Raw genomic sequence first — 26122 nt, 5'->3', positions numbered from 1 at the left:
AGAGAGAGGGGAAGAGAGGGAGAGAAATATCAATGTGTGGTTGCCTCTCACATGGCCCCCACTGAGGACCTGGCTGAAACCTAGGCATGTGCTCTAACTGGGAATTGAACCAGCAACCCTTTGGTCTGTGGCCCATGCTTAATCCACTGAGCTACACACCAGCTACATTTTCTAAATATGGTTCTACAGTTGCAGACAGGGTTAGACTACCTCCCCTCAGTCAGCAAATGCCCTTAGAGTCAGAATAAGATTTCAGTAAAATTCTACAATCATAGCAATAGTGATATAGGGACAGCCTCTTATATGCCACATACCATGGTAGGAACTTATGGGAGCTATTTCATCTAACATAACTGGGTCATTATCATTATCCCCATTTTATACATTAAGGAATTGGACTGAGAACAGTTCAGCTACTTAACCCTCAGATGAACATGCTATACACACAATTTCCGGGAGAGGAATGTTTGACACCGCTCAGCCCTAGCGTGGATGAGTAAACTTTTCTATAAAGGGCCAGATAATAAATATTTCAGGCTCTGCGGGCCAAATGGGCGCTGTTGCAATGCTCAAGTCCGCTGCTCTTGTGTGAAAGCGGCCATGAACAATGCCCAAACAGCTGAGTGTGGCTGTGCCTCAGTAAGAGGTTTATTTATAAGCACAGGCGGCCCTGCTGGATGTGGCCCGCCAGCTGTAGTTTGCTGAGCCCTGCTCTTGAGGGAGGGACGATATGGAACATGGAACACGGAGCCGAGTTCACCACCTCGCCCCACCCTCTCCAAAACATGCTCGTGTATGTTCCTTGGACCGGAAACAGCATGATTTTATCAACCAGTCGGTCCTGGTCTCTACAGCAAGGCAGTACTTAGAGGAGCAGAGATCATTGTGGCTACTAGCACTATTTGCCAACATTCAGAAATAAATGAAACCGTGGGCAAATGTAGATCCCACCTGCTCTTCCAAACGTCCCTTAGAGGGCCTTTGATGGACCACCCTGATGATAAAGCAAAATCAAGACTTCCTGTTTTCTCTCCCAGGTCTCCTTATTCTGGGTCTCCTCTGGGCTCTCTGGGAGGAGGGAGATGGCTCCTTGCCCTGGGAACGAGCTGACCCTGCACCCTCTGACCCACTGTTTATAATGGGCTGTGTAATCCTTGGGTCAAACCAGTGCATGGAAAGGCCGAGAGCTTTAGGCCCAGTTCTCTGTGTGACGCAGCAGGGTTGCTGTGGTGGCCCCGTGTCTGCTGTGGTGACCTCTACTTGAGGAAGCTCGTCTTTTTTCTTTCTTTCAGACCCACCCTGCGTCGCCTGCGCCCAGAAGATATGTTTGAAACATGGGTAAGAACGTGGCAAACTCCTTCTGCCTTGTAGAGACTGGTAGATTCCCGAAGAGGAATGCCTCTTTGAGTCTCATAACTCAAACCAAGTTTCAGTTGGCTGGAGTGGATGTCTAGGTGGTAGAGTATTTGAAATGTGAACAACAGCACGCTCAAGTAAAGCCCAGTTTTTGTGGATCCAATTTATGCCTCTCTAGTGTTCCCCACTAGGCAAGATTACACTAGCTCTGAGTTCATTTTCCACGGTGACTGCTGACCACCAGGGGCTCAGGGTAAGTAGGGGAAGAAGCCCAGGCTATGCAGTCATAGACTTGGGTTCAAGTCTAGAATCTGACACCTAGTAGCTTTGCGTCCTTCATCAGGTCATGTGATCTTTCTGAGCTTTAGTTTCTGCATCTAAAATCAGGGCTAAAGGTGAATGGTGGGAAAAGCCCAGAACATGGTAGGTGCTTGATTAAAGAACGGTAGCTGTTTTTGTAAATATCAGCTCAAGGCACCGGAAAACACTGAGTCAGAATATCCTCTAGGTCAAGGTCATAGACAACGTGTCAGGCGGGTCAATCATCATCAGAAAAAGGGCCCTAGAGGTACAACCTCCCACCCACCTTAGCTTTATACAAAGTTCTGTAAACGATAACCTCCAAAGTCTGTGGAGCGTTTCCCAAAGCATTTCATGTTACCTTCAGCAACTGTAGAACGTGATGAAAAACAAGAATTATTTTAACCCCATTTTACATAAAAGGAAAGTGATCATATGGATTAAGTTAATTAGTCAAGAATACATAACTAGTAAGCTCTAGAACTTAGATTCAGATCTTCGGGAGCCAAATCTCCTGTTCTCTCCAGTACACCCCCCTGGAGTGGGCCATGTCCCCACACGGCACCATTTTGCAGTGGGGGTGTGGGTGGGAGGGGAAAGGGATTAACATGGAAGCATGTATGTATTTATTTATTTATTCTTTAATTCAGAGTTTAAAGTGGCAGGTGAAGGGAGCCACAGAGTAACTTGGCACTTTCTGTCTGCCTGGCATGTAACGTATTTGGATGTTTGAACATAGAACAAACATTGCGTTAGACACGGAGGGTAGATGACCCGGTGTGCAGGAGTGGACTGTGTAAGCAGCACCACGCAACAGAAACATGCTCTCCCGACACTTCGTACTTTCAAAAATGTAATGTTCAAAATGTTTTGTTATTGGATTTAAATGGTATAACAGTGCTTTAAAAATAATATGCCTTTAAAAATATTTTTACTTAAAATAATTTCAGACTTATAAAAAATAGTGCAAAGAATTCCACGATCTTTTTACCCAGATTCCCCAAGTGTTAACATTTTATCACCTTTGCTTTATCGTCCTCTTGATGGATACACAGATAGAGAGATGGAAGATGGTAGATTTCTTTCCTGAACCGTTCGAGACTGAGGGGCAGACACAATTCCCTTTTACCTTTGTGAACTTCAGAAGTTTTCTAAAACAGGACTTTCTCTCGCATAACCACAGTGCACTTACCAAAATCAGGAAATCAATACGATTCTATTATTTTATCTATCGACCCTATTCAAATTGATGAGTTGTCCCACTAATGTCCTTTATAGCACAAGAAAAAACTATTTTTTCCCTGGCGCGGGATCCAGCCCTGGATTTCACACTGCCATTGCGATGTTAGTTCTTGATCTTCCTTGGTCTTTTGTGATAGGAGGAGTGACCATTCCTATTCTGCTAGGTCTTTACCCTTAGGTCTTATTGGATTTCCTTCATCCCTAATAAATAAGTCTCAATTATCTAGGCTCCTGGGAGGGAGAGACTACAGAATTGTCGAACCCTCTCTTCTCAGGCCTTCCCTCACTGACACAGCTGCGTCATGCCCATGCCTGCCCCCACCCACCGCATCTCCTCCCCCGACCACAGACACAGAACCCCCAAACCCCTGCACCACCCCAGAAACACTCCCTCTTACCGCATCACATTTGAGAAAGAAAGTTCGCTGTCTCGCTTCGTTCGAACTCACTCTCTGCTTTCTTTTCACTTAATGAATGAGATAAGTCACAGCCTTTTGCTACAATGTAAAATGCAATAACAAGGATGGCTCACATTTTCTACATTATGTATTTAATTGCTTTCTAATTAGGAAGGGCTGTGTGTGAAATTTAACCTGGTAGACTACAGGGATGTCACACTCATTTTCACTGGGGGCCACATCAGCCTCGCAGTTGCCTTCAAAGGGCCAAATGCAATTTTAGGACTGTGTAAATGTAACTACTCCTTAATTAGGGGCAAGGAGCTCGGTGCTGCTGCCGGGTAGAAACAAGGTTCCGGACCGGATAAAACCAGGTGGAGGGCCGGATTTGGCCCACGGGCCTTGTGTTTGCCACCTGTGTAGAGAAACGGGCACTCGACTGCGTTACTCCTCTCCAACATCACAGCATACCCATGTGACGAGGACCCAGCAGCCTAGCCAGACCCAGCCAGCCCCTCATCCCAACCTCCACCTCGGGAGGGGGGCAGGATGGGTCCTGCAGCATTATCTCCGCATCCTAAGAGGAGAAGCGGAAGTCCATCTGTCAGAAGGCTCCCTATGGAGCCTCTCCCTGCCCCTCTTCCCCATCCACCTAGGTGAGCGCTACCTCAAAGAGCATGCCCACGGGCCACTTGGCCGCAGAAACTTGAACCACAGATGTTGGGGAAAGTGACCAGTTAATGACCTTAGAAGTCTTTAGCTTCAATACCCACTTTCCCAGACATTGCAAAATATTTTAATAAGCTAGGAAAACTAGGAGGGGCTAAAGCAACTATTGACTTTTTCTCTCTCCTCCATTGTGTAGGATTTAAAAGCAGCAAACCATAGAAACACATAACTTATTATTGCTAAAGAAATTGGTGCCTAGTAATATCTGCTTGTGTAAATCAGGTAGCCATTTATTTATTTAGAATAGTCAAAGAATGTCAAGGTGGGACAGGGTGGTCCAGACCCAGGGCTGCCCAGTCCTTCCCCTTTGAGACTCCACCTTCCACTGGCCCTCCATCCTGGCACATGGTCGGCCAGAGTCCTGGGACAAAGCCTGCAGGGACAGGAGTCAGCAGTTCCTTCTAGAAGAATCCTCTCTCTGTTGCAATAACAAAGTAGTTCCATGAGGGAGCCAGAAACCCCCAGCTGGGCCCCCAGGACGCCCCATCACACCAGGGAGTCTGCTGCTCTGAACCACGTTTGTCTTCTCTGCGTCTCTTCATCCAACGTAAGAACAAACATTCAGCAGAGACTGGGAGGAAACCACGAAACCTGAACAGTGATAATCTGTCTGCTTGGTGGGTGATTAATTTCTCCTTGTTCTCTCTAATGTTTTCTTCAACCAGTATGGAAGATTTTTATCGCCATACTCCTTTTTAAATTCAGTAGGCATGAATAAGAACCTGTTGTCTTGTGCTAAGCACAGAGATTATAAAAATACGCATCGCTGTCCTGTCCCTAAGGAGTCCACGGGTGAGTTGATGGAACAGTCTCCAAACATGTGACTCCAGTCCCCATGCTCCCTGCTATGGCAGAGGGACAAACCAGGTGCTGGGGAGTCCAGAGAAAGGTATTCACCAACGTAACTCCCAAACATCCATTTTGGGGCGGGGACAGATCTGATGTTCAGTCATGTAATATATTAGAAAGTCCCCGTCTCAGCCTTTTTTCAGCTGAAGTAAGAGCCGCTGGCCTGAGGTTGCAACCTCTGCAAACCCTGGAGAGGGGATGGCAGACTCAGGGAGCTCATCCTAGCTGTTGGTGACGTCAAGGAGCAAACACTCGTTCCTCTACCCTCCTCGGTTCAGTGTGAGGGGCCTGCAAATCAAATGAACAAAAGACAGATTAGTACGAGGGGAAAAAATAGATTTAATTACCTTTTTATGCGCCGGAGTTCACAAAAATGCCACTCAAGGAGGGGCTTATATACCGTCTAAAAGAGAAATGGGTCCTTAGGAGAAGAGATGAAAACTATGATTATTTGTGACGATGTCCGTTTGAGAAGAGATGAGAGTTGCACCCCAGGAAAGGATTTATTGACAACTGAGTTCTTTTGAGAGGCTCTGTATTTAGGCAAAGGAGAGATCTCAGAAATTCAAATGCCTTCAGCTCAGGGTAATTTCTGGGCCACACTGGCTTAGTCTGGGCTCCTCCAGTGAGCTAGGAAGGGCGTGGGCTTTGGGTGGGTCCAGACAGAGCTGGGTTGAACCCCAGGTACATCACAGAAGGGCTCTGTGGCTTCAGTAAGTCACTTCAAACCTTTAAGCCTTGAACAGGAATAAGACTTTCATTAAAGATTTAGAAATAATGTACTTACAAAGTACTGACTCAAAGGCAAATGGCAGGTATGAATAAACCATTTTAATCATCATTGTTATAGGAAGGTGTAATCCCTTCCTTCAGCCAGCTTGCCACCTGGGTAAGAAGGGAAGATTTATGAAGTAAAGAGATCATTTCCAAGACAATGTGATCGGTAGACCAAATGGGTGGTCTGGGCGGCAACGGTGAGGGGTTCGGAGGAAGCCCCAGGGCCGTCCATCCTGCAGATGGCCCTCGGCGCTCCCTCACCTGTGCACATGGGGTACTCCCTGAGTAACCCTGACCTACAGGCTTGCCCACGGGGTCTCGCTCTGTGAGTTTAATCCTGAAAAGGCTTGGTGCAGGCCTGCATGCTGACCCTCTGCGCCCACAGAGACAGAGGCCCATGGGAAACGTGGTCACACAGCTCTCCATCCAGGGACGATCTGAGGCCCGCAGAGGGACAGCCACGTTATGAGCCATCTCTCAGCAAATAAATACGGATTCTTAATTCTAAAACCTATTTCCAAGTCCATTCTGGAAGGGCAGGCAGAAAGACAGCTGCTTCTAGCGCCAGCGCGGCTGCCTTCCTGCTGGTGGCGGGGGCCGGGGACTCGGGGCGGCCTAGTGAGAACCGATCAGGATGTTCTGACCGGTGATGACAGCAAATGCAAAACAGTGAGACCTCACCCCCTTCCAGTTGCTGTCAGATTTGTGTAATAAACCTGCACGCACACATACAGATCTGTAAAATTCAATTGCCCGGGGACTCTGACCACAGCAGTGCCCACTCGCTTGTTTTTAATAATGAGATTTTCCATTTACTCTCACTGAGAAGTTTTGGAGGTTTTGTCCATTCCAAACTCAAAGGAAAAGAATTAGCATTTAGATGGGATTGCACCAGCATTAAAGTCGATTGAAATGGAGACGGGACCACGGGAGGGCTGAGATGACTGGGGTACTTTTTCCACGGGGTGATTGTGATGTGACATCCAGGGTGCCCAGTGAGCCCCTCTCTCCATGTCGGTGACAATCAGTATTCACTCAGAGTCGTCCCCTGGCCTCATTCTCGCACAGCTTTCTGTCCAAGTCTTGTGAGGACCACATTTCTTTCTTTCTTTCTTTCTTTCGAGAGAGAGAGAGGGGAAGGAAGGGAGAGAGGGAGTGAAACATTGATGTGTGACAGATACATCGATCGTGTTGCCTCTCATATGTCCTCACCTTGGGACCTGGTCCGAAACTCAGGCATGTGCCCTGACTGGGAATCGAACTAGCAACTTTTCGGTTCAGAGGCCGGCACTCAATCCACTGAGCCACACCAGCCAGGGCGGATCACATTTCTTATAAAGGAAGAGCCTCCAAGCCCTTACTCGTTCTTCTGCAGAAATAATCAGTGCAAAGGAGACAGGAGCCCTGTGGTCCTTTCTGTCCAGGACATAGGAACGTGGAATGCCACTGGCTTGTCCCATAGATCTGGAATTCCCTCTCTAGGCTCTTGGCCACGTTCTGGCCTGCACAGCTGTACCCACTTGTCACCACCACACCCTCAACCTTCCCTAGCCCCCGTTTCCAGACTCTTCTGTAGCATCCTACACTTAGGCATCCGTTAGAGGCCTATGTCGCTTCTGCAAGCTCTGGTGCCACAGAGCCAAATGGAACCCCCATGAACACCCCAGAAGTGACAGTCGGCAAAGCGCCCCCTGCTGACCACACAGGTTCTTCACTAAGCGGTGTCTTAACAGAGAAGCACACGACACTTGTGTGAACACTACCGACCCAGATTCTAATTTGCCTCAAGGATTTCCTGTCTGCTGCCTGTTTGGGGTCAGCTTCAGGATCTGCCAGCAGCATCCAGAAGTTTCCATAACCTGGCCTGCCACTGACTACATTCTCTGGTGGCGACTTCTTGAAACACAGATTAACATTCACTGAGCTGCATTCAGAGTGCTTGTTGCCCTCTGCGTTCTTGGTGAACCAGACTCACGTTCTTCCTCTTTTGCCTCTTCCTGCTGCCCTCCTGGACCCGCCAGACCATGGGAGTGAAGCCCACTCAGTGCTACATCTTGTGTATAGCCGGTGTTTTCCCGCCTCACACACCCATTCATCAATCAAATGCCAAGCCCTCCTCCCAGCTGCTCATCAGTATTCCCCTCCTCGATGTGCACACTGCTCTGTCCCCCTGTGCCTCTGTCCCCTGAGCTTCTGCCCCCTGTGCCTCTGTGTCGCCTCTCCCTCAGCCACCCTCCCCTTCTCATTTTCATCTCGTCCTGTCTCTCCACCTGGGAGTGTAATCTTTGGTTCTTTTCTCCCACAGGAAGATGACTTGAATGGGATCCACATCGTGGCCTTTGCAGAGAAGAGTGACCCAGGTAGGAACCCTCCCCACCCCATCCCTGCATCTGCTCTCTGGTACCTTCAGCAAGAACTGGCTTCTCACCTTGGTCAGCCCTCACCTTGTCTCTTCCCTCACTTCCCGCCTCAATGCAGTGGAAAGACACTGGGCACCCCCTGGTGGTCGCCTGCTCGGCACCTTTCCTTCCTGAGCAGCCTCATCCACTGCCCAGACTGGGACTATCTTGGGAGAGTGAAAGCACAGCCTAGCTTTACGGACCGTGTGTGTGTGTGTGTGTGTGTGTGTGTGTGTGTGAACTGTTCACAGTAAAAGTTCACGTATGTAGTTTATATAGATAACAGTCCTACCTTAAATAGCAGTACAGGCACCCTTTGGTCCCTCAAATACTCTCCATACCTAGGAAGCATAATGAAAAATATTCCCCCAAATAATGAGAACTGGGCCAAAAGAGCAGCTGCTTTGTAAAGTGTAAAATGACCCTAAAATGGAGGAGTAACTTTGTTCTATTTTGGAGCGTGGACAACTTTTCCCTGGTTTCACTCTTCGTAACATCAGTGGAGAGTGAAGTGCAGGAAAAATTAATTTTGCAGGTGGGAAAATGCTGAGTCCCCTGGGCAGTGCCCCAAGAGACCAACAGCCCCCAAAGGGAAAGGGGAAGTGGAGATTCTGAGGTGTGTTTTGGGAGCCTGGAACAATCCAGAATGCAGCTGGAGAAGGTGGGGGACTTCATTTCTGATGGCTAGGCAGCCGGGCCTTGGGCTCTGAGGCACCTGGGCAGGGGTTCCAACACCTGACAGGTACCCACACTGCCAAGGGCTGACTGACATGGAACCTTCAGGAACCAGTGATTTCATGAAGCGCCGAGGCAAGTTCTCAGGCGCCATAGGGTCTGGGAACCATGGCTCCAGGGCCTGAGGAGCTTTATGGTGTGTGCCGGGTACCTAGGCCTCTTGTACCTTCCTAAGGATGGAGGAGGAAACAGAGGCTCAGGGAAGAGAAACTGCCCGAGAGGGCCCAGGGAGTTAGCAGGGTTTCCCGAAGGAGGAACAATTGTCTCACACATGCAGGGACATGCAGTAGGTGCTCAATAAACACCCGCCAGGCAGATGATGAGACAGGCGGCTCCCTGACCAAGCCCGAGCCCGGCTCGTCCCGGTGGGACCACTTCTCTTTGTTGTTGTCCGGACACCATCAGCTGCCACTGTTTGCTGCAGACCAAAACTCCAAGTGTGTTTGTCATGCAGCTTAAAAAATGGAGATACAATCCACATGCCGTAACAGTCACCTTTTAAAGTGTGCAGTTTGGTGGGTTTTAGTACATACACAGAGCTGGGCAAATACCACCACCATCTAATTCCGGAACATTTCATCCCTCAGAAGGAAATTCTGTGGGGTTAGCAGTCTCTCCCCGGCCCCTCCCCAAGCCCCTGGCAACCACTCGGCCAATTTCTGTCTCTATGGATCAGACGGTTCTGGACATTTAAATGGGATCATGTAATATGTGGCCTCTCGGGGCCGGCACCTTTCACGTAGCGTAACGTTTTCAAGGTTCATCCTTCATGTGACATGCATCTGTACTTCATTCCTTTTGGGGGCTAAATAATATTCCGCTGCACAGTATCGCAACCACCTCTGTGCTCCAGATTCTCGGACAGCTTCCTCCTCCCAACCCCTTATTTTTATTAGAATTTTTGAATGTCCATTGATATTCCAGATTCTGCATCCAGTTTTCCAGTTTCCAGTTGGAAAAACTCTTCAAAGATATCTAGTCCTTGTCCAGGAAAAAAAAAAAAAAAAAAGAGCCAGCATGGTTCCGGCTTCCTTCCACAGATTCTGGCCACGCCTCTGCCCCTGGAGGAGAAAACAGCAAAGGAGGCCCGGTGCCCCAGGTTGAGAAGCTACAATCAAACAGAATCGGATCCTTGGTGCGTGAACAGAGATGCCACCGCCTGCTGGCCAGACTCCAGGGGGCTTTCCTCCCGCCCCACCAGCCCCCTTCCAGGCTGTGGGGAGGCCTGTCTGGCTCTTGGGAACAATGGAACAAAGAGGCCTCGGAGAAGTTGCAGGAACCTGTTTGACCGAGATTGCCCGCTAATGAATCAAGCTCCTGAAACTATTTCCACCTCCTCCCTGCACAAATATCCCTGGGCCCAAAGCCGAGCCTTTTCCCAAGCTAGGGCTTGTTACTGGGAAGCTGGAAGAAAGGTGCTTGGTGGGGGAGGGAGGAGGGAGGGGCTCAAAGCATCTTTTTTCATGGAGGGAGGGCCTGGCCTGCTCAGGGCTGAGAAAGGGAAAGGCTTTTCTGCCAGGCTTCCCTGACTCCGTGGCAAGTCAGTCATTACTCACAGGTCATTGATGTGTGACCTGCGGTGGGGAGGCCTGGCTGTGGACAGGGCATTTTATTCCTGCCCAGACGGCAGGTCCCCCTCTACCTTTGCTCTTGCTACAAAGGGACACATGGCCAGTTGCTCCAACCAAACCCCTGCCCACTCTCCAAAGGAAGGTTCAGTAGCAAGAGTAGCAATGCGGCTGTCCTCCCCAAAGAGCGGCCAGTCGTGAGGAAGTGTGTCGTGAGCCCCCCGGAGACCATCTCGTGGGTCCCTAAAGCCGCTCTGTGACATATGCATGGTGATGAGGAAGACAATGATGATCACTTACTGTGTGCTTACGTGACATGACAACCTCATGTGGGAGGTGCTGGTTTCATTCCCATTTTGCACCAGAGCGAGCTGAGGCCGGAGTGGTGGACTGGTTGGGATGCAGCAGAACCGGAATTAGGCTGAGGACTATCTGGCTTCCCAGCCACACCGGTACCCACAAGGCTCTGATGCAGGCTTGTCCACCCCTTGGAGTTAATACCCCTGATGTCATCCAAGTGTCAGTCAGCCCGCCTGCCTTCCTCTCTGCCATCCTTCACTGCCCCCTGCCCACCTCCAACACCAGAGAGACCCAGAGAAGTTCAGCGGCACACTCAAGATCACACGGTTAGAGGCCGAGCAGACACACAAGCTTGGATTTCTTGGCAGCTCCTCTGGATCCCGGCCACCAGACCACACTGCCTGCCCCCCTCTGCCTGAGCCTGCTTCAGGCTAGACACTGCTGCAACCTGCTTGGGGAGGGGGAGGGAGAGAGTGGGCAGAAGAAAGAGGGAAGTGAGAAGAGAGCCTAATTATGAACAAAAGTCCAACTTCCCCTTGCCCACTGATGTCCCCAGACTTGGAATCTGTGCTTATACAGCAGCAACAACAAACGTCATCCGAGGGACCTGGGTCCTCCAAGGACTCCCCCTTCCCCCGGCGTTCCAGCTTTCCCAGCAGAGGGTTGTGTTCAAGGCCTGTAGACAGGTCTGCCCTGCAGGCCCTGGGGCTATGGGCCTTCCTGCAGCGAGCTCTCCTCCCCACTGCCTGCGGAGGACAGGCCTGGCTGAGGGGGGGGCGCATGAAGCTGTGGGCTCCTGCCCGGGGCCCTGCCTGCTGCCCCGCTTCCTCCTCCAGAGTCTCCCCTCAGCTGCAGTGCCCAGAATGACGCCTGAGCTGCTGTCTGACGGGTTTGCAAACGGACGTCTCTCCTCTCCCACCCCCAGAGGAGTCAGCAGCAGGCTGACATCTTCATAACACATGAAAGGTTTGCAAAGTGGCATTTCTACATGAGCGCGTGCTGATGGGTCCCCTCCCAGGGTGCCGGGAGTGTTAGCGCTAACAAGCTGGAAGGCAGGACAGGCTGCTGTCGGCGCCAGTGGGACAACTGGTGACAGGCCCTGATGGTCCTCTCCGAGCCCCGTTCCAACCAAGCGGCAACCGCCTTGGGTGCGTGTCAGGTGGTTTGGAGACCAATCATCTCAAATAGGAAAGCTGACTGCTTATTTGAGCCCCCAAATTCAAATGTGGTTTATCAAAGCTAACCTTTGGTTTCTGCTCGGTGCTAAACGGTGTTCTAAGCGCTTGGCAAAGGTTGGTACGTGTAATGTTCCCAAGGACCCATTGCGGTAGGAACCGTCACGATCATCTTCCCCTGGCACAGACAGGAGTCAGATAACCTCCCCAGGTCATGTGGCTAGAAAGGGGTGCAGCTGGGATTCAAACCCGGGCAGTCCAGCCCCAAGCCCCAGCTCTGTAAGCACCACCTTCTGCTCCTCTCCATCACGGAAACCTTACCATTTCACCGTCTCCCCGTGGACCAGGACCGACAGCAGAGCGGAGGGCTGTGGTAGGGAGCTGAGGGTGTCCAGATGTCTTAAGTGCCATCTCAGGGCTGTAGAGCCCACACAATGTCCCCCATTTCTGCCAGGTGACTGGATGACTCTGCCATGTCAGGGGACCTCCTGACCATGTCCTCGAGAGGCTCCCCAAAGCGCCCAGGTTCAGGGATCACGATGCTGCTTTTTGAGAATCCCACACTCACTGAGTGGGCTCTGGCCAGAGGATGGTCACCTGCCCTGATCCACCGTTGTGTCCCAGCACCTGGCCCTGGGCGGGATATTTTGAGTACACTCAGAATATACCTTCCTGATGACAAAATGAATTCTTCCCATTGATGGAGGATAAAAGTAGTGAAAAAGAAAACCTAAATATGAATGTAAGGTTGATGGAGCAGAGAGGGAAAGAAAGAAGACAGAAAACCTGTACAGTCTAATCTGCAGTGTCCCGCATGAGAACAACAGCACCGTGTTACCAAGGAGCCCCCAGGTAAGGGGGCAGCTGTTTTCTCCATCCAGAGAGGAAATAGTCCCAGAGAGGTGAAGATCCCCGGGCAAGGTCACCAAACACCAGACACATTCTCCAAGCTGTGTGAAGCCCGCCCCTACCTGCTTACCTGGGTCACCTGCCACATGAGCAACAGCGGGCCCCTCCCTAACAGCCTGACTCCCTAAGTCTAGGTGTCTATCCAGGAGCAAGACCCTGAGTCCCATAACCATGTGATGCGGCATCAGGGAGGGTCCTTTGTGGTGAGCATGGCCAGATGCCCAAGCACAGGGTCACAAGGACAGGTTCAGGGCGGGCATTACTCCTGGGCTATTGCTTGGTCTCAGACCCCCATATCTCTGCCAAATGGAGCCCTGGCTCCTGACGTGGCTGTGACTGGCCTGCAACTGGTCCCTGGGGCCTGGTGCAGTCTCGTTCCCACCAGCCCCTCTCTGCCTGGGAAGGAGGAGAGCATAGTCGCCGGGTTCCCCTCCACAAAGATGTGATTCCCAAGGCCTTGAGCTTGCCGTGGGAAACCTGGCTCAATAGGAGCCCTCTGCCCGGGTCGTGGGACCTCAGGGCACAGGCCGTGTGGCAGGAAGGAGTCACAGCCCCCACTCTTCTTTATTTAGGTCCGTCTCTGAGTCTCCAGGCTCACTCAGGGACATTGCTGAGTGGACCAGCCAAACGGGCTGTGGCTGTGTGAGCATGGGACTCAGCCACAGGTCAGGAGGAGGGGAAGGGACAGTCCGGCTGCTCCAGGGGAAGGCAGAGCCCCCACCAGCCCCATGGTGTACCCCTGGCTGTCTCCTCAGGGCCCGGCCCTTGATCCTGCCCCCAGCCCCCCGGCCTGACACTTTTACCCCCTCAAGCCGCTCAAGCACCAGCTGGAGGAAGGAAGAGGGCAGAGCTTTGCTAGGAGTTCCCAGACCCCAGGGGGAAGCTGATGGTGGAAAGGGCTCTAGACAACGTGCAGACTACGGACCTGAGTCAGAATCCTGCCTCTGCTGCCTGCTGGCACATGACACTGGGCAAGTCACACACCTTCCCTGTCATCTCAATTCCACCCTCTTCAAGATGGAAATAATAACGTCCTCCTAACTGGCATCAGGACTGAATGCGAAGATTAAATGCAAAAGTACCCAGTAAGTGCTCAGTAAATACTCCTAAAATAACAGACTGGACAGTTTAACAACTTTAAAACAAATGAATTAGCCCGTGCCCTAACCCACACGAGGCACGGTCTTGTAGACACGCTGGCCGGTACAGCCACCGCAGGAACCTTTAGTCGCAGAATCAGAAACAGAGGGGCAGAAGGAGCTGCCCCTGTCGTTCTCTCGTGGTGTGACTTCCTGTGAGCATGCCTTCTCTCCTGTACGGGCCAAGAGCGTATGTGACCCACCCCTTGTTCACTGAACACGAACTTACCGAATGAACAGGTGAATGGTCGGATCACTTTAAAATAATGGCTAAAACTAACTGTGTGCCAGGCACCGTCTCAGTGCCTTAGAGACACTAACTCATTGAACTCACAACCATCATTAGTTGCCATTATTATCATCACCCCCATATACTGATGAGATAACTTGCCCTAAGTCACACTCTCAATGGCAGAACCTGTACTCCAATCGAGGTCGTTCAACCCGAGCGACCGAGTGTCTGAGCCTCATGCTGGGCTCCCTCCCTGAAGCACAGGCTCTGTTCTGTCCCCCAGCGTTTCCGTGGATGCAGAAGGACTATGCTCATCACAGGACTCATCATCCTGAAGGCCAAAGGGGTGTCCTTGGTTCTGGATGAAGCCTCTCTGGCTGTAATGGCAACCTCATTTGTTAATTTACTCTTTGCATGTTTGGGTTTTTTGTTTTTTTTGTTTTTTTTGAGATTTCCATGCTTCTCTGTGGACCCCAAACCATTTGCATTCTTAAAAATAGCCCTAAGCCCCAACTTTGCCTTCTCTTGTTTATGTAAAAACTCCAACCCACTTGATTTTTCTTGCAGAAACCAATTATTATTCCTTCAATCTTGAAATCCCCAAACCTCTAGAATGCAAAATAGGAAAGTTCTTGTATGTAGCATTTTTTTTTAATGATTAATCCCTCCATTCTGGGATTTTTCCGACAGAAAACTGCGGCGCGGTCCTGCGTGTGTTCAGCGTTAGTTCTGATAGTGAGCTTCTCCTCAGCAACGTATGCGCCTCCCCAGCTCCTCCCTGTCCTTCCCAGGGGCCTTTTGCACCTCAGGTGTGCTTTCAACTGGAATGTGGGTCTGCGTTTGAATTTCCTCCTCTTTGTGAATTTCTGATTTGTCAAGGTCACTTTTAACCTCGATTCTCGCCTTCCAGACTACTGTCAACGTCACCTCCTTTATCATCATCATCCCTTTCTCCTCAGCTGGCGACAGTAGTCACTGAAAGTGTTTTGGAGGAACCCCCCCTTGTGGCCTCTGTATTCTGATCCATAAATCCACAGGCGACCCAGGTGGCACCGTATTCCCTGACCTGAGACAGAGCAACATGTCCAGAAGAGTGGGACCCATCGTGTCCGCATGGTGGCAGCCAGTGGCACTCTCTTGGCCTTCTCAGCCACACCTGCAGGCCGCAGGAGGGAGAACCCCCGGCCCCACCTCCACCCCAGTCCCCAGAGTGGTAGATAATCAACTCTAAAGCACATGACCCCATGGACCTCGCGTCTCTGTCATAGACGGAAAGGACACCCAGGCCACCCTCATCTCTGCAGGAAGGGCTGAAAGCTATAACGATCCTCTTCTCCACTAGCAGGAGCTGTGCTTTCCAGGTAACACGGCCTAAGGGGGCCCAGTCCGACTCTTGTGAATTAACCACCTTGAAGCCACTACACCCACTCAGTGCTGCTAAGAACAGTGTGCATTTTGCCTGGAATGTATTAGGAAATGAGCAAGTGCTGAGAAAAACCTTTACCAGGAGGCCTGGACCAGCCAAACAAAGGCTGGGGGGTCTGGAGAGAGGAGAGGCTTGTTAAACAGAGGCTGCAGAGAGGGGCTCAGACTGGCTGCACCCCCCCCCCCAAAAGAAGACAACCTTTACAAAGAAAAGGCAGTGGCCATACTGAATTCCTAGGCAGCTGGTGAGTGGCTCGTAAAGAAGGTGTGCATTTCAGGCCACAGATTCAGCTGCTGAAGAACCATAACTTTATAGTCTAGAGCTGAACCTGAATGTCACCACAGGGTGACAAAAACTGGGCCTGACAATTAACCACGCCCCCACCCCTGCCCACCCTCCCTAGGGGTCCGGGATCTCGCTGGTTCCCAGGCACAGACAGGTAAAGTGTACATATCTGGTCAGTCACTGTCATCATCACCAAGTCACAGTGGCATCTGCAGAGAAGTCTGTCATTCGGTCTGGCCTCTAGCTTTGTTCCCCAGCCACCCGTGGTTCCCTCCATCCTGTCCCTGGATCTGTGTGGCCTGTCACCGTCGTCTGTGATCCTCAGAAGCACAGAAAAGACAGTGGGCCTCCTGCCCTGGTGTTTCCGCACGGAGGTTCTCTAAGAGCTTCTGGGTCTTTCCCTGCTCCTTAGTTTCATCCTAGAACAGAGCATGGGCATCCTATATTCTAGGGTTCCCTGACATGCTATCATTGCTGTGTGTGGGCACCTGGGATCTCATGGGCCTGCATTCATGCACACGGACGTGTACAGACGTGCACACAGGCACCGAGCTTATTCTCAGGGACTTTCCTGAATCTAAACTCTGTTTCTAGTTGGGAGCCAGGGAGGGAGTTTTGCTGAGGGTTTAGTGTAAGCTTTCTCTTGCTAAACATTTGGGAAGAATGTTTGTTTATGGCATAAATTTTATGTCATTCCCAGTCCTTCAAGATTTAAACTTTTAGAGCCAAAAAGAAAGAAAGAAAGAAAGAAAGAAAGAAAGAAAGAAAGAAAGAAAGAAAGAAAGAAAGAAAGAAAAGCAGTGTTCTTGAAACTCACAAGGCTTGTCTCTACTTTCCTTATGAATCATCCCTCCCCTGGGGGTGAGGAACACTGCCGACAAAATAGGGTGAGGGCAGAGCACACTCGGAAGGAGGGAGGGCGGGACACCCCATTTACTATCTCGAAACTATGAAACAAACTGCAAATCAGAAGCTCACTTAGTATGAAGGTTTTAGCAATTCCACGTTGCAGAAGACTAGGGGTCGAGACCAAATGTTCCCGGTCCCTAGAGCAAATGCTATGGGGCACGTGGAGGGATAGCCGAGCATTGGTGCCAAGAGAGGGCACCGAGCACTTGGTTCTGAAGACGGGGCACGGGTTCCTCTGCTCTGTTCCTGAACTTTCTGACTCCAGGTGGTCAACTGTCACATTCAGGATAGCCATCGGAGCTCGGCCTCGCCTTAGGCATCAGCCACTTCCCTGTGAACTTCTCATCCTTTACCCAAACATTGTATTGTTTTCTTGGAGTGAGCTGTTTTGTGGCTGGAGTTCTCATCTGACTCATTTTATAGAGTAATCCTATAATTGAGGGTGCGTACCCGATGGCTTAAGAAACCCCGTGGAAAGACCGCAGCCTCGGCTCTCCACGCTGGAAGCCAGGCAAGCGCAGGCGTCACTCAACCTTCTCGGTCCTGCTGCAGATGGCTACGAGTTCCTGGAGATCCTGAAACAGGTTGCCCGGGACAACACCGACAACCCTGACCTGAGCATCGTATGGATCGACCCAGACGACTTTCCTCTGGTGAGTGGCTCAGACGGGGCCCCATCCTTGGTCACCTTCGCAGCCTCGTGTTTGTGTTGGTGTGAGAGCCTGTCACACGAAGGAGGACGTGAAATATGAGGGGCACTTGCAGAAACCCGGTGGCCGCCCTATCCAGCATAGATCTTGGCCATGGGGGCAACATTGAACTTGGGGCCTGGTACTGCCCCTGATGTGGCTAGACTTCTTGTTCTCACTCCCTGGAGACCAGAAGTCCCTCTCTGGGGCCCACTCAGGTGGCTGCCAGCAGCCCCACCCATAGCTGCTCTTATCCATCACCACCCACTTGCTATAGCCTCTTTCATTCTCTGACAGGAGGCAGTAGTTCTGAGGCAACCTGAGTTACTCAGTAATGAAAGCCAGACATGAACATGTTGCATAGAGTTAAGAACTTCATGGAGAGAAGCAGCAGTTTCTTGGAGGGAGAGACCCTGCCTGTTTCGTGGCGTCCCCCCGGGTCCTAGTGTGGTGTCCAGCACTGGACTGCAATGTGTAAGAGCCTTAAACTCTCGCTGGCGTCGGCGATCAAGGATCAGAGAGGCTTGGTTAGGCTTAGTTTAAAGAGAATTGCAGCATTTGTCCAATGCACGAGCCTGGTGGGGGTGATCACGAGTGGAGCCGGTAGACGGTACTGGATGCCTGGAACTGTGGCAAGTTCTCTACATGCGTCATCTCTTCTGATCCTGTCAACAGCCCTGGGAAGTGGGGACTGTGGCGATCCCTGTGTTACAGATGAAAGGAATGACAGCTGGAGAGGCTAGAGCAGTAAGGGGTGGATGTGATGTTCCAGCCCAGGCCTGCGTGAGGCCAAACTTATCTACCAGTCAGTAGACTTGAGCTTGAGCTCACTGCTGGCAATCAAGACAAGTTTAATTATCATGAGGCTATAAATGGTAACTCCAGCTTCTTCCAGGAATTATCATTTGGTACACAGGTCACCACTGGTCAAACTATGATTAAACAGACAAAAGTGAGGGGTTTTCGTGATCGCACGGGTCCTGAAACCCAGTCCTGTATGCAGTCCGAGCGAGTCGAAGGCAGAGGCTTCCGTGACATCTGAGGTCAATGTCGGGCTATCACAACAAAGCCTTATAAGTCACGGTGTGTTATAAATTTGACCGCTGCCTGACTGTGTTCTAGTTTATCTGGACTATTAAGCTGGCCAGTGGTCTGCGGTTCCCCTGGACTGTTCTGTGTGTTTGCCTCGCTTTGGCAAAGGAGAAATCTTCACACTATTCTGATTTCCAGGTTCCTGACTATCCCCATGCCCCATCAGGCTACATATGTGCTTGGGGGGCTTTCTGCACTGAACACCTCCACTTTTTAGCCCCCTGGCCCATACTTCTTTAGTCTCGCCCCAGTCAGAGATCAGTCCCCATAGAACCCATGCCTGACAGGATGAAGAAGCCCCACTCTCACTTACATGCCAACTTAGGGCTCACCGCTGTGTGCCCAGCCACCTCCTGAGGCAGAGAGGCATGACGTAAGGGATTTTTAAGTGGCACATTGAAAGGAGGGTGGAGGGAAATGTCTCTGCCGCCACACATAAACTACAAAAGAGCCCCAAGCAATTTGGGGCCGGACTTTGGCCCACCTCCGTAATACTCACCCTTACAGCTGTAGAAGCTTTCACATTACACGTCCTCGTAGTTTGTGTTAGGACATCCTTTTTTTCCAGGCTTATTCAAAGGGCTTGAGGGCTGGAGCTAGTCTTCAATTTTCTAAGTGCCCACAGCTGTTTGGGAGCCCATTAACCAATGGTGGCCTAGTTTCTGTGATGGGATGGCAGGTGGGTTCACCACAGAAAGTGATTTTAGCAGGGAATGCCCTCTACCCACGGTCTAATTTTATTTTTTGTTGCCACAGCTTGTTGCCTATTGGGAAAAGACTTTCAAGATTGACCTATTCAAGCCGCAGATTGGGGTGGTGAATGTGACGGACGTGAGTACGCCCCATGAAAGCTGTCTCAGGCCCCCGCAGCCTGCCCATTTTCCACCATGCAGGCTGGTGGTGAGGTCAGGCAAGAAGTCCAGTCCCTCCTACAGTGAGCAGGACCCGGGGCCCTGCCCAAGCTCAGGAAACTGGTAGGGTGGCCCCAGCCTCGTCTCTGAGGCAGTCCCAAACCATGGCTCCACGGTTCCCTTCCACAGGCGCAAGTCCTCACTCATGGGGCCAGCCTGGCCTGGTTCACTGTGTATTTGGACATTTCCACCCAAGTAAACTCTCCTGTGTTTTCTTCCAATGCCCCGAAACAAGGTCTCTTTGCAGGACGGAACCCTTGTTTGAAGCTGCCATTGTACAATGGGTGGTGATAGCCCATCACCCAGCAGCGAGGACTGCAGACAGGGGACAGGGGTCCCAGAAAGTCAGGGAGAGAGCCATGTGGATGGTGGGCTTCTCCCCGCCACCCAGGCACCACTGCGCCGAGGGCGGGAAAGGCTGGGGAGGTGGACCGGCCGCACGTGAGGAATTTTAGACCTCAGTCCAGACACCTGAGGCAACTCCACCATAACAACACAGAAAGGGGGCAGACACAAGGGCAAAGAATGGACAGGAAGGGATAGTCACAGGGGACCCTAGAGCCGTAACTGTGGTGGAGCCTCTTGTGAACGGGCCAGTTAGCCATGTCCCTTCACCTTCTCGGTGGCTGTGCAGTTACCCGAGGAATTCTTCGCTTACGTATTTTGTAAACTATTGTTATATTAATAATAATATTAATAGTGATACTTTAAAAAATTTGCTCAAATTAAAACATTTCGCAACAGAACAGGACATAAGGTGAAAAGCAAGAGCGTCCCGCACGGCCCTGCCCCCGTCCCTGGTCTCATCCCTGTGGGAGCCGTTGGTGGTAGTTCGATGGCTATCCTACCAGACATTTCATATACGTATAAAATAGAACATATAAGTAAGGAGTACAAGTAGGCAGACAGAACAGTCCCAGGGCCGCAGAGTGCAGCCCAGGGGATACAGTCCACGATGTTGCAGCGACTGTGGGCGGTGCCAGGTGGGCACTGCAAACACCAGGGGACCACTTCGTCAAGTGTGACCTGTCTACCCATGCTGTGCACTGAAACCAGTGCGCAGTATTGTTACAACAATAAAGACCAAGAACCAAATGTTACCAGTAGTATCAACTTATGAATAGCACTGGATTTCCTTAATAAAGTTGTTTAAAAAATGGAATATATGTATTGTGATACGGGTACCTTGTATAGAGTCAGAGGGAAAAAACAATGCAAGTACAATTACCATTCATAAAAATACTGACTTGCGATGCCCCTGGGGACTGCACTGCTCCTGGGCTCCCTCCCCACCCCCAGCACTTCCCCTCAGTATCAACCTCATGCAAGGAGGGCGGGCAGATTTGGGAGGGGAGTGGGCCCTGCTAAGGCAGTGCTGGTGACCTGGAGGGGCTCTATAGGGTGGGCGGCAAGGCACAAACAAGGGGTGGGGGTGGGGGAACTGGCATCGCTAAGGAGGGAGGGGTGGCAGATCCAGGAGCTGTCAGTCTCTGCTCACTCCCCATGGCCCCGCCTCCCAACCTACTCCGCTCCCCCAGCCTTTGCACATATCACACACACATCCTTTGATATCACACACAAGGGAGACTGCATGGGCCGTTCTGCAACCTGGACTTCCCATGGAACAATGTGCACACATTCTGAGAAGCATGAGTAACACAGGGCCCACCCAGCAGAGCCCCTGAAACCCTCCAGTTCTGCCTCCACTCACTCACTCTTCCTGTCCCCGCAGGCCGACAGTGTCTGGATGGACATTCCAGATGATGACGACCTGCCCACAGCTGAGGAGCTGGAAGACTGGATCGAAGACGTGCTTTCTGGGAAGATAAACACTGAAGATGATGACATTGAAGATGACGATGAAGATGACGACGACGATGACGACAATGATAATTCTGATGAGGAGGACACTGATGACAGCGACGAGGATGATGAGTAGTCCAGACTCCACCTGGCTTTGATGGAAACGAAACCACAGCTGCCACTTCCATACGGACAGCCCAGCCAGCCTTCCCTCCCTTCCCCAGCGTCTCTGCCCAGCCGCTCCGCACCAGGAGTGGTACAACTCAGCAAATGCCTCTCCAAACCCGGTCACCCCACTCAGCAGGGACAAGTGGGGACCTATCCCCAGGTTGACTGCCTTGACTGTCACGGAGAAGCCCCCGTGCCTTGTCTGACCGTCAGCAGTCAGGGTAGTGCCAGAATCTGGCAGTCCGGGGAGAACTACTGCCCAACGCCTCTGCTCAAGTGTCCTTGTCGCCCTTGACTCTGACGGCCACAGAACTGACAGCTGGCTAACTCGCAAGTGTGGACTGACCTTATTACCGTCAGAGCCCAGGGAAGACACACAGCGGATGCACATAGCCCCGTGCCTGGGACCTCAGTCAGGAGCCCTGTCCCGGAAGGCTCAGCCCTGGAAACAAGTGTGTCCATCAGCTCCTCGTGGCTCTATTACACTGATTCTTTGAAGTGCAGGCCAGACCTCATGAACGCAGACCCGAGCTTTTGGAGGCGGCCGGGAGGCTTTGATGCCCACAGACGTCATCATCATTTCTAGATGTTAGGAGACGGGGACAGAAGCTTCCTTTGCTCCTGAACGTCCCTTTGGGTGGCAAGTCTCGCCTATACACCTGGGAGTGGGGAGAGCAGAAAAACGAAAGGGTTCTCTGTATGTGGAGGGGTTTGTGTCCCTGATTGGGTCGGCTGGCTTCCTAGCCTGGGTTCGGGTCTGGACACCCCTTCTCTGCCTTCCCGTTTGGAGTTGGTCCAGAGGTTGGTCTACCTACATGTCAACTAACTCTCCACTCATCCAGGACTCTCCCACAGCTGACCAGGACAACAATAAACAGAGGTCACAGCGGTGCCCTGAGGCACTGAAAAAAAAAAACCCCAAGTGCCTTCTGAACTCTGAAAATTACATTGTGCTCCGTAGTTTTAGCGTTCAGTGTGAATTATGTTTTAATTTATTTTCTCAATCTTTTAACATGAGTAAGACACTGCAAATTCTTTGAAAATGGGGCAATCCTTTTATGGAATACTAGCTAACTAACTCATTAAAGTCATATTTTGGAAATATTAAGACTGTCTTGAAAATCCCCTGTTGATTTCTCTGATCTTGCTCCCACTCTGGGTTTCTTCAGTTTTCCTTTCTGTTCTCCCTCAGGCCTCCCTTTCAATGTGAGTGTTTCATAGTATCCTTACCCTCCAACATTTTTCCAGGATAGTATCATCCCTGCCCATCAGCTGTCGCCTGTGTGCTAATGACCTCCACGTCTGAGTCTCTAACCACGTCTGGGTCTCCACGTCTTTAGACCTATTCATTCAACTGCTTCTGGAAGTCTTGGTTTGGATGTTGCATAAGCACTTCAAACAATGTAACAAAACCGGAGAGCATGACCTTCTCCCCTAAGTCTCCCCTCCTCTTCTCAGGGGAGCCCCAGTTTGGATGAGTGATATCACCAGCTATCCAACTGCCTAGGGGACCTGCAGGAGCCTCCTTCCCCTCGGTTGCCATGGCATTTTGTGCATGCCCCGATTCACAGTGCTTATTTAAATTGCAACACATCTGTCCATATCTGTCCTTTCACTACACTGTAGGTAAGGAATTCATTCATTTTTTGTATTGCCAGCACCAATTACATATTCCTTTATTGAATTGATGGCTGAATAATTGATTAACCAGAATACCTCTAATTCCCCAGGACTGCTGGATACCAATGCGTAAGGGCCTCCTTTCTTTCCCTTCTCCCCCTCACAATACGAGGCCGGCACGTCCCGAGCTGGCCTGCATTGCCATCCAGCCAAGCATACCTACCTCGAGTAACCTCTTGGGGAGGTAAGTTTTCCAAGCCGTCTGTGAAGCTAATCTTTCCAACAGTCAAGGAATGTGGTCGGTCATGAAAGTGGTCTGTTTCCCAGCCCGGAAACTCCTCATTCTCAGAGGGAGAACACGAGTGATGTGCATGAAGTTCAAACTGTGCCGTGGCACTCCCGTGTCAGAAGCTCTGAGGGTCATGCTGGCACCGTCCGGAAGGAGCTGTCGAAGTTGGTATTTCCTGACTGCTCGCCCTGTGCCCGGAGCACCATGCTACTGCTTTATGTGAACGATCGCACTTAATGTTGATAGAGTTCCTAGAAGATGGGCCTGGTTATTGCCCCCCTTTCACAGATAAGGAAACTGAGTGAGACCCGAGGTCCCACAAATGCTTTAAAAGAGTGTAAATGTAATCCCTGTTTTATGCTTAAATCAAGGATTTAAAGTACATTAAATCCCCCATATTAAGGAATCAAAGGATTCCATTTTTCTCAGATAGTGTCCAAAGGTGAACTCAATTGAATTTCCCATAATCCTTTTTACTGATTACACCAAGAGGCCCCTTCTCATTTCATTTTGGAGGTCAGAGCAATTTGAACAGTATTGGAAAATGTCAGATAGTTAGAACTGCAAGGTTCATCCTATTAGGAAAAAATAATTTATTGTGTTATCAAGAATGCACAATTATTTTCAATATGTTTCTTGAAAATGTTATCTCCTCGGCTGAAATGAGCTTGACTCTTTATAACAAGGTTGCGTATTGTCTGGCACGATGGTACTGCCTGGGAGCCCTGCACTGCTAATGATCTCACCAGCCATAGGCCAATACGTCAGACAGTCCTGACACGCCCACACACACCTCCCTCTTCAGTGCTGGTGGGTTCTGGGGCTCTGTCCTTGAACTTGCTCCTGCTGGGTTTTCTCAGCCCTGATCAGCAAGCATCAGAAGCGTAAACTTATTTTAGAAAACACAGATGCCTGTCACCAGCCCTGAACACCATCCCAGGCTGGGGCCTGGCCACCCACATTTTAAAAAGGGTCACTGGGGACTGACCTGAGCCAGGATGGGGAACCGTCACTCTTCACACACCCCTGGGTCATCTCAGCCAGTCCGTGGCTTCCCGCGCTGTCTGTCTCCAGCCAGGCCTCTCCTGGGTCCTAAGCCTCTCACTCCAACCATCTCCCAGGTACAGCTTCATCTGGATGTCCCACCGGCACCTGAGAGCAACACGGCTTTGGGGCTCTAAAGGGGCCCCTTAAATAGTAACCCTCTTTCCCTGACTGAGATCTGAACCAACGGAGAGATTGGGTCAAACAGTCAGCAGTCCCAAAAGGCACCATTTTTACAGAAAAGCAGTCATTCGTAAATGAGAGCTTAGGAGGCTGTGTTTCCCAGTCCCCCACCTCCAAGTGCAGGCCACGCAAGGGAATCAGATGTGTGAAGAGGACCGAGGCCATTGCCTCTCAGTGGTCAAGGATGGAGAGAGAGGAGAAAAAGACTGGTCACCCTGCCCCCCCAACATGAACTTCACCCGAAGGACATCACCCTAAGAAACGTGGACCAGTGGCTGTTTCCCATAACCAGGCGACAATCTCCACCTCAGAACAGGACTAAGGGCTGGGCAGAGGGCCGGCAGCACGGAGCGGAAGGTCCTTCACAGAAGCAGAAGAGCAGGCAACAGGCCTCTCCCTCTGACAGTATTCGAGCCAGAAACCTTCCTGCCATTTCCGTGCCTCCCTTCCCGCATCTAATGGGGAGCAGGTCCCGCCTCCTCTCTTCACCCAGTCCTCCTGTGCACCTGAGGCTTTTACAGCACCTCTCGGCTCCTGCAGGTGCGACGGCTCTCCCATCCCCAACCCAGCCGGCACACTGCAATCGAGCGATCTTTCTAAAACGAGTGGCTGAGCTTGCCACGAACATGCTTAAGGCTCTTCGATGGCTCTCTAGTCCCGAGAGGTGTTAAAAATAATTTTTTTAAAGACTGAGGTCAACAGAGCAAGCCACAAATGGAAAAGGTTTCAACTGGCAAACATACAGTCTAGGGCTGTGGGGCAGGAGGCTCCACGGGAGAAACAGGATGGGGCTTGCAAAACCAGAAGTCCTCGAGGTGTGCCCCTCCACACTAGGAAAGCACCGTCGGAGCAGTGCTGCCGCTGGTGGCTAACCCCTGGGCCCTGGGACTGGGAGCACAGGGCCGGCTGGCTCCCAGCGGCGTGCATGGGGCGTCCACCTTGGGATGATGGCAGCCAGTTGGTATTTCAGCAGAAGTCAGGTCAGCACCACTGGCAAGGAGCCCAGGGGTCAGGTCCAGCTTTGTCATGGGGTCAAAGCCAATTTCCTTTGCAAGGCCTGTGTGAGCTGCCTTTGCTCGGCCTCGTTAGCCTCTCCACCACCTGGCCCCTCTGCTCTTCGAGCCTGAAGTTGGCGGGAGCCGCCTAACAGCTTAACACCTCCCAGCTTTGGCTGTTCCATCTACTGGAATGCCCGTCCTTCCCCAGCTGCACCTCCCGACAAATCCCCGGCTGTCTTACCTTAAGTGCAAGGTAAGAGACACCCCAGCACTTCCCGGGAGCTGAGCAAGGGCTGGAACAGGAAGAGGGTTTAAAGCGAGCGCCTCAGGTCATTTCTACAAATGCATCATCATTTTGTCTGATAAAGAGCACGAATTCTCAGAACCACAGGAATACATTCAGATGGAAATACAGACAACACACCCAAAGGTCAACCAGAGATTTGCTTGTCCGCGTCAGCACCAGACTGTATAATTAGAAAATGCTTGCATGACACTCTGACCCCACTAGGGAATTACCAAGTTTCCCCTACAGCAGAGACCCTGCCGTTCCCACGCTGCTGTGAGTGGGCCTTGTCTCTGGCCCGCTGTATCTGA

The 26122-nt window shown here is 51.1% G+C and overlaps 1 protein-coding gene across 2 annotated transcripts in view; it reads left to right on the top strand.

Annotated features, from left to right (window-relative positions):
- Positions 1 to 22493, top strand: part of CASQ2 (calsequestrin 2) — a 56861-nt gene extending 34368 nt beyond the window's left edge. Inside the window, exons 7-11 of one of the 2 annotated variants that reach the window (XM_024570440.4) lie at positions 1293 to 1338; positions 7957 to 8011; positions 17281 to 17381; positions 19266 to 19340; positions 21153 to 22493. In XM_024570440.4, coding sequence (XP_024426208.1) covers positions 1293 to 1338; positions 7957 to 8011; positions 17281 to 17381; positions 19266 to 19340; positions 21153 to 21359 — 484 coding nt within the window. In that variant the 3' untranslated portion in view covers positions 21360 to 22493. Of the gene's footprint in view, positions 1 to 1292; positions 1339 to 7956; positions 8012 to 9825; positions 11093 to 17280; positions 17382 to 19265; positions 19341 to 21152 lie in introns of those variants that run through there. The other variant, XM_045203891.3, reaches the window with a different exon arrangement.
- The last annotated feature ends 3629 nt before the right edge of the window (positions 22494 to 26122 follow it).

The sequence above is a fragment of the Desmodus rotundus genome, chromosome 12 (genome assembly GCF_022682495.2).
Source record: "Desmodus rotundus isolate HL8 chromosome 12, HLdesRot8A.1, whole genome shotgun sequence".
Lineage (NCBI taxonomy): Eukaryota > Metazoa > Chordata > Mammalia > Chiroptera > Phyllostomidae > Desmodus > Desmodus rotundus.
Note: the sequence above shows the minus strand (reverse complement) of the source record. Positions and strands in the feature narration are given on the sequence as shown.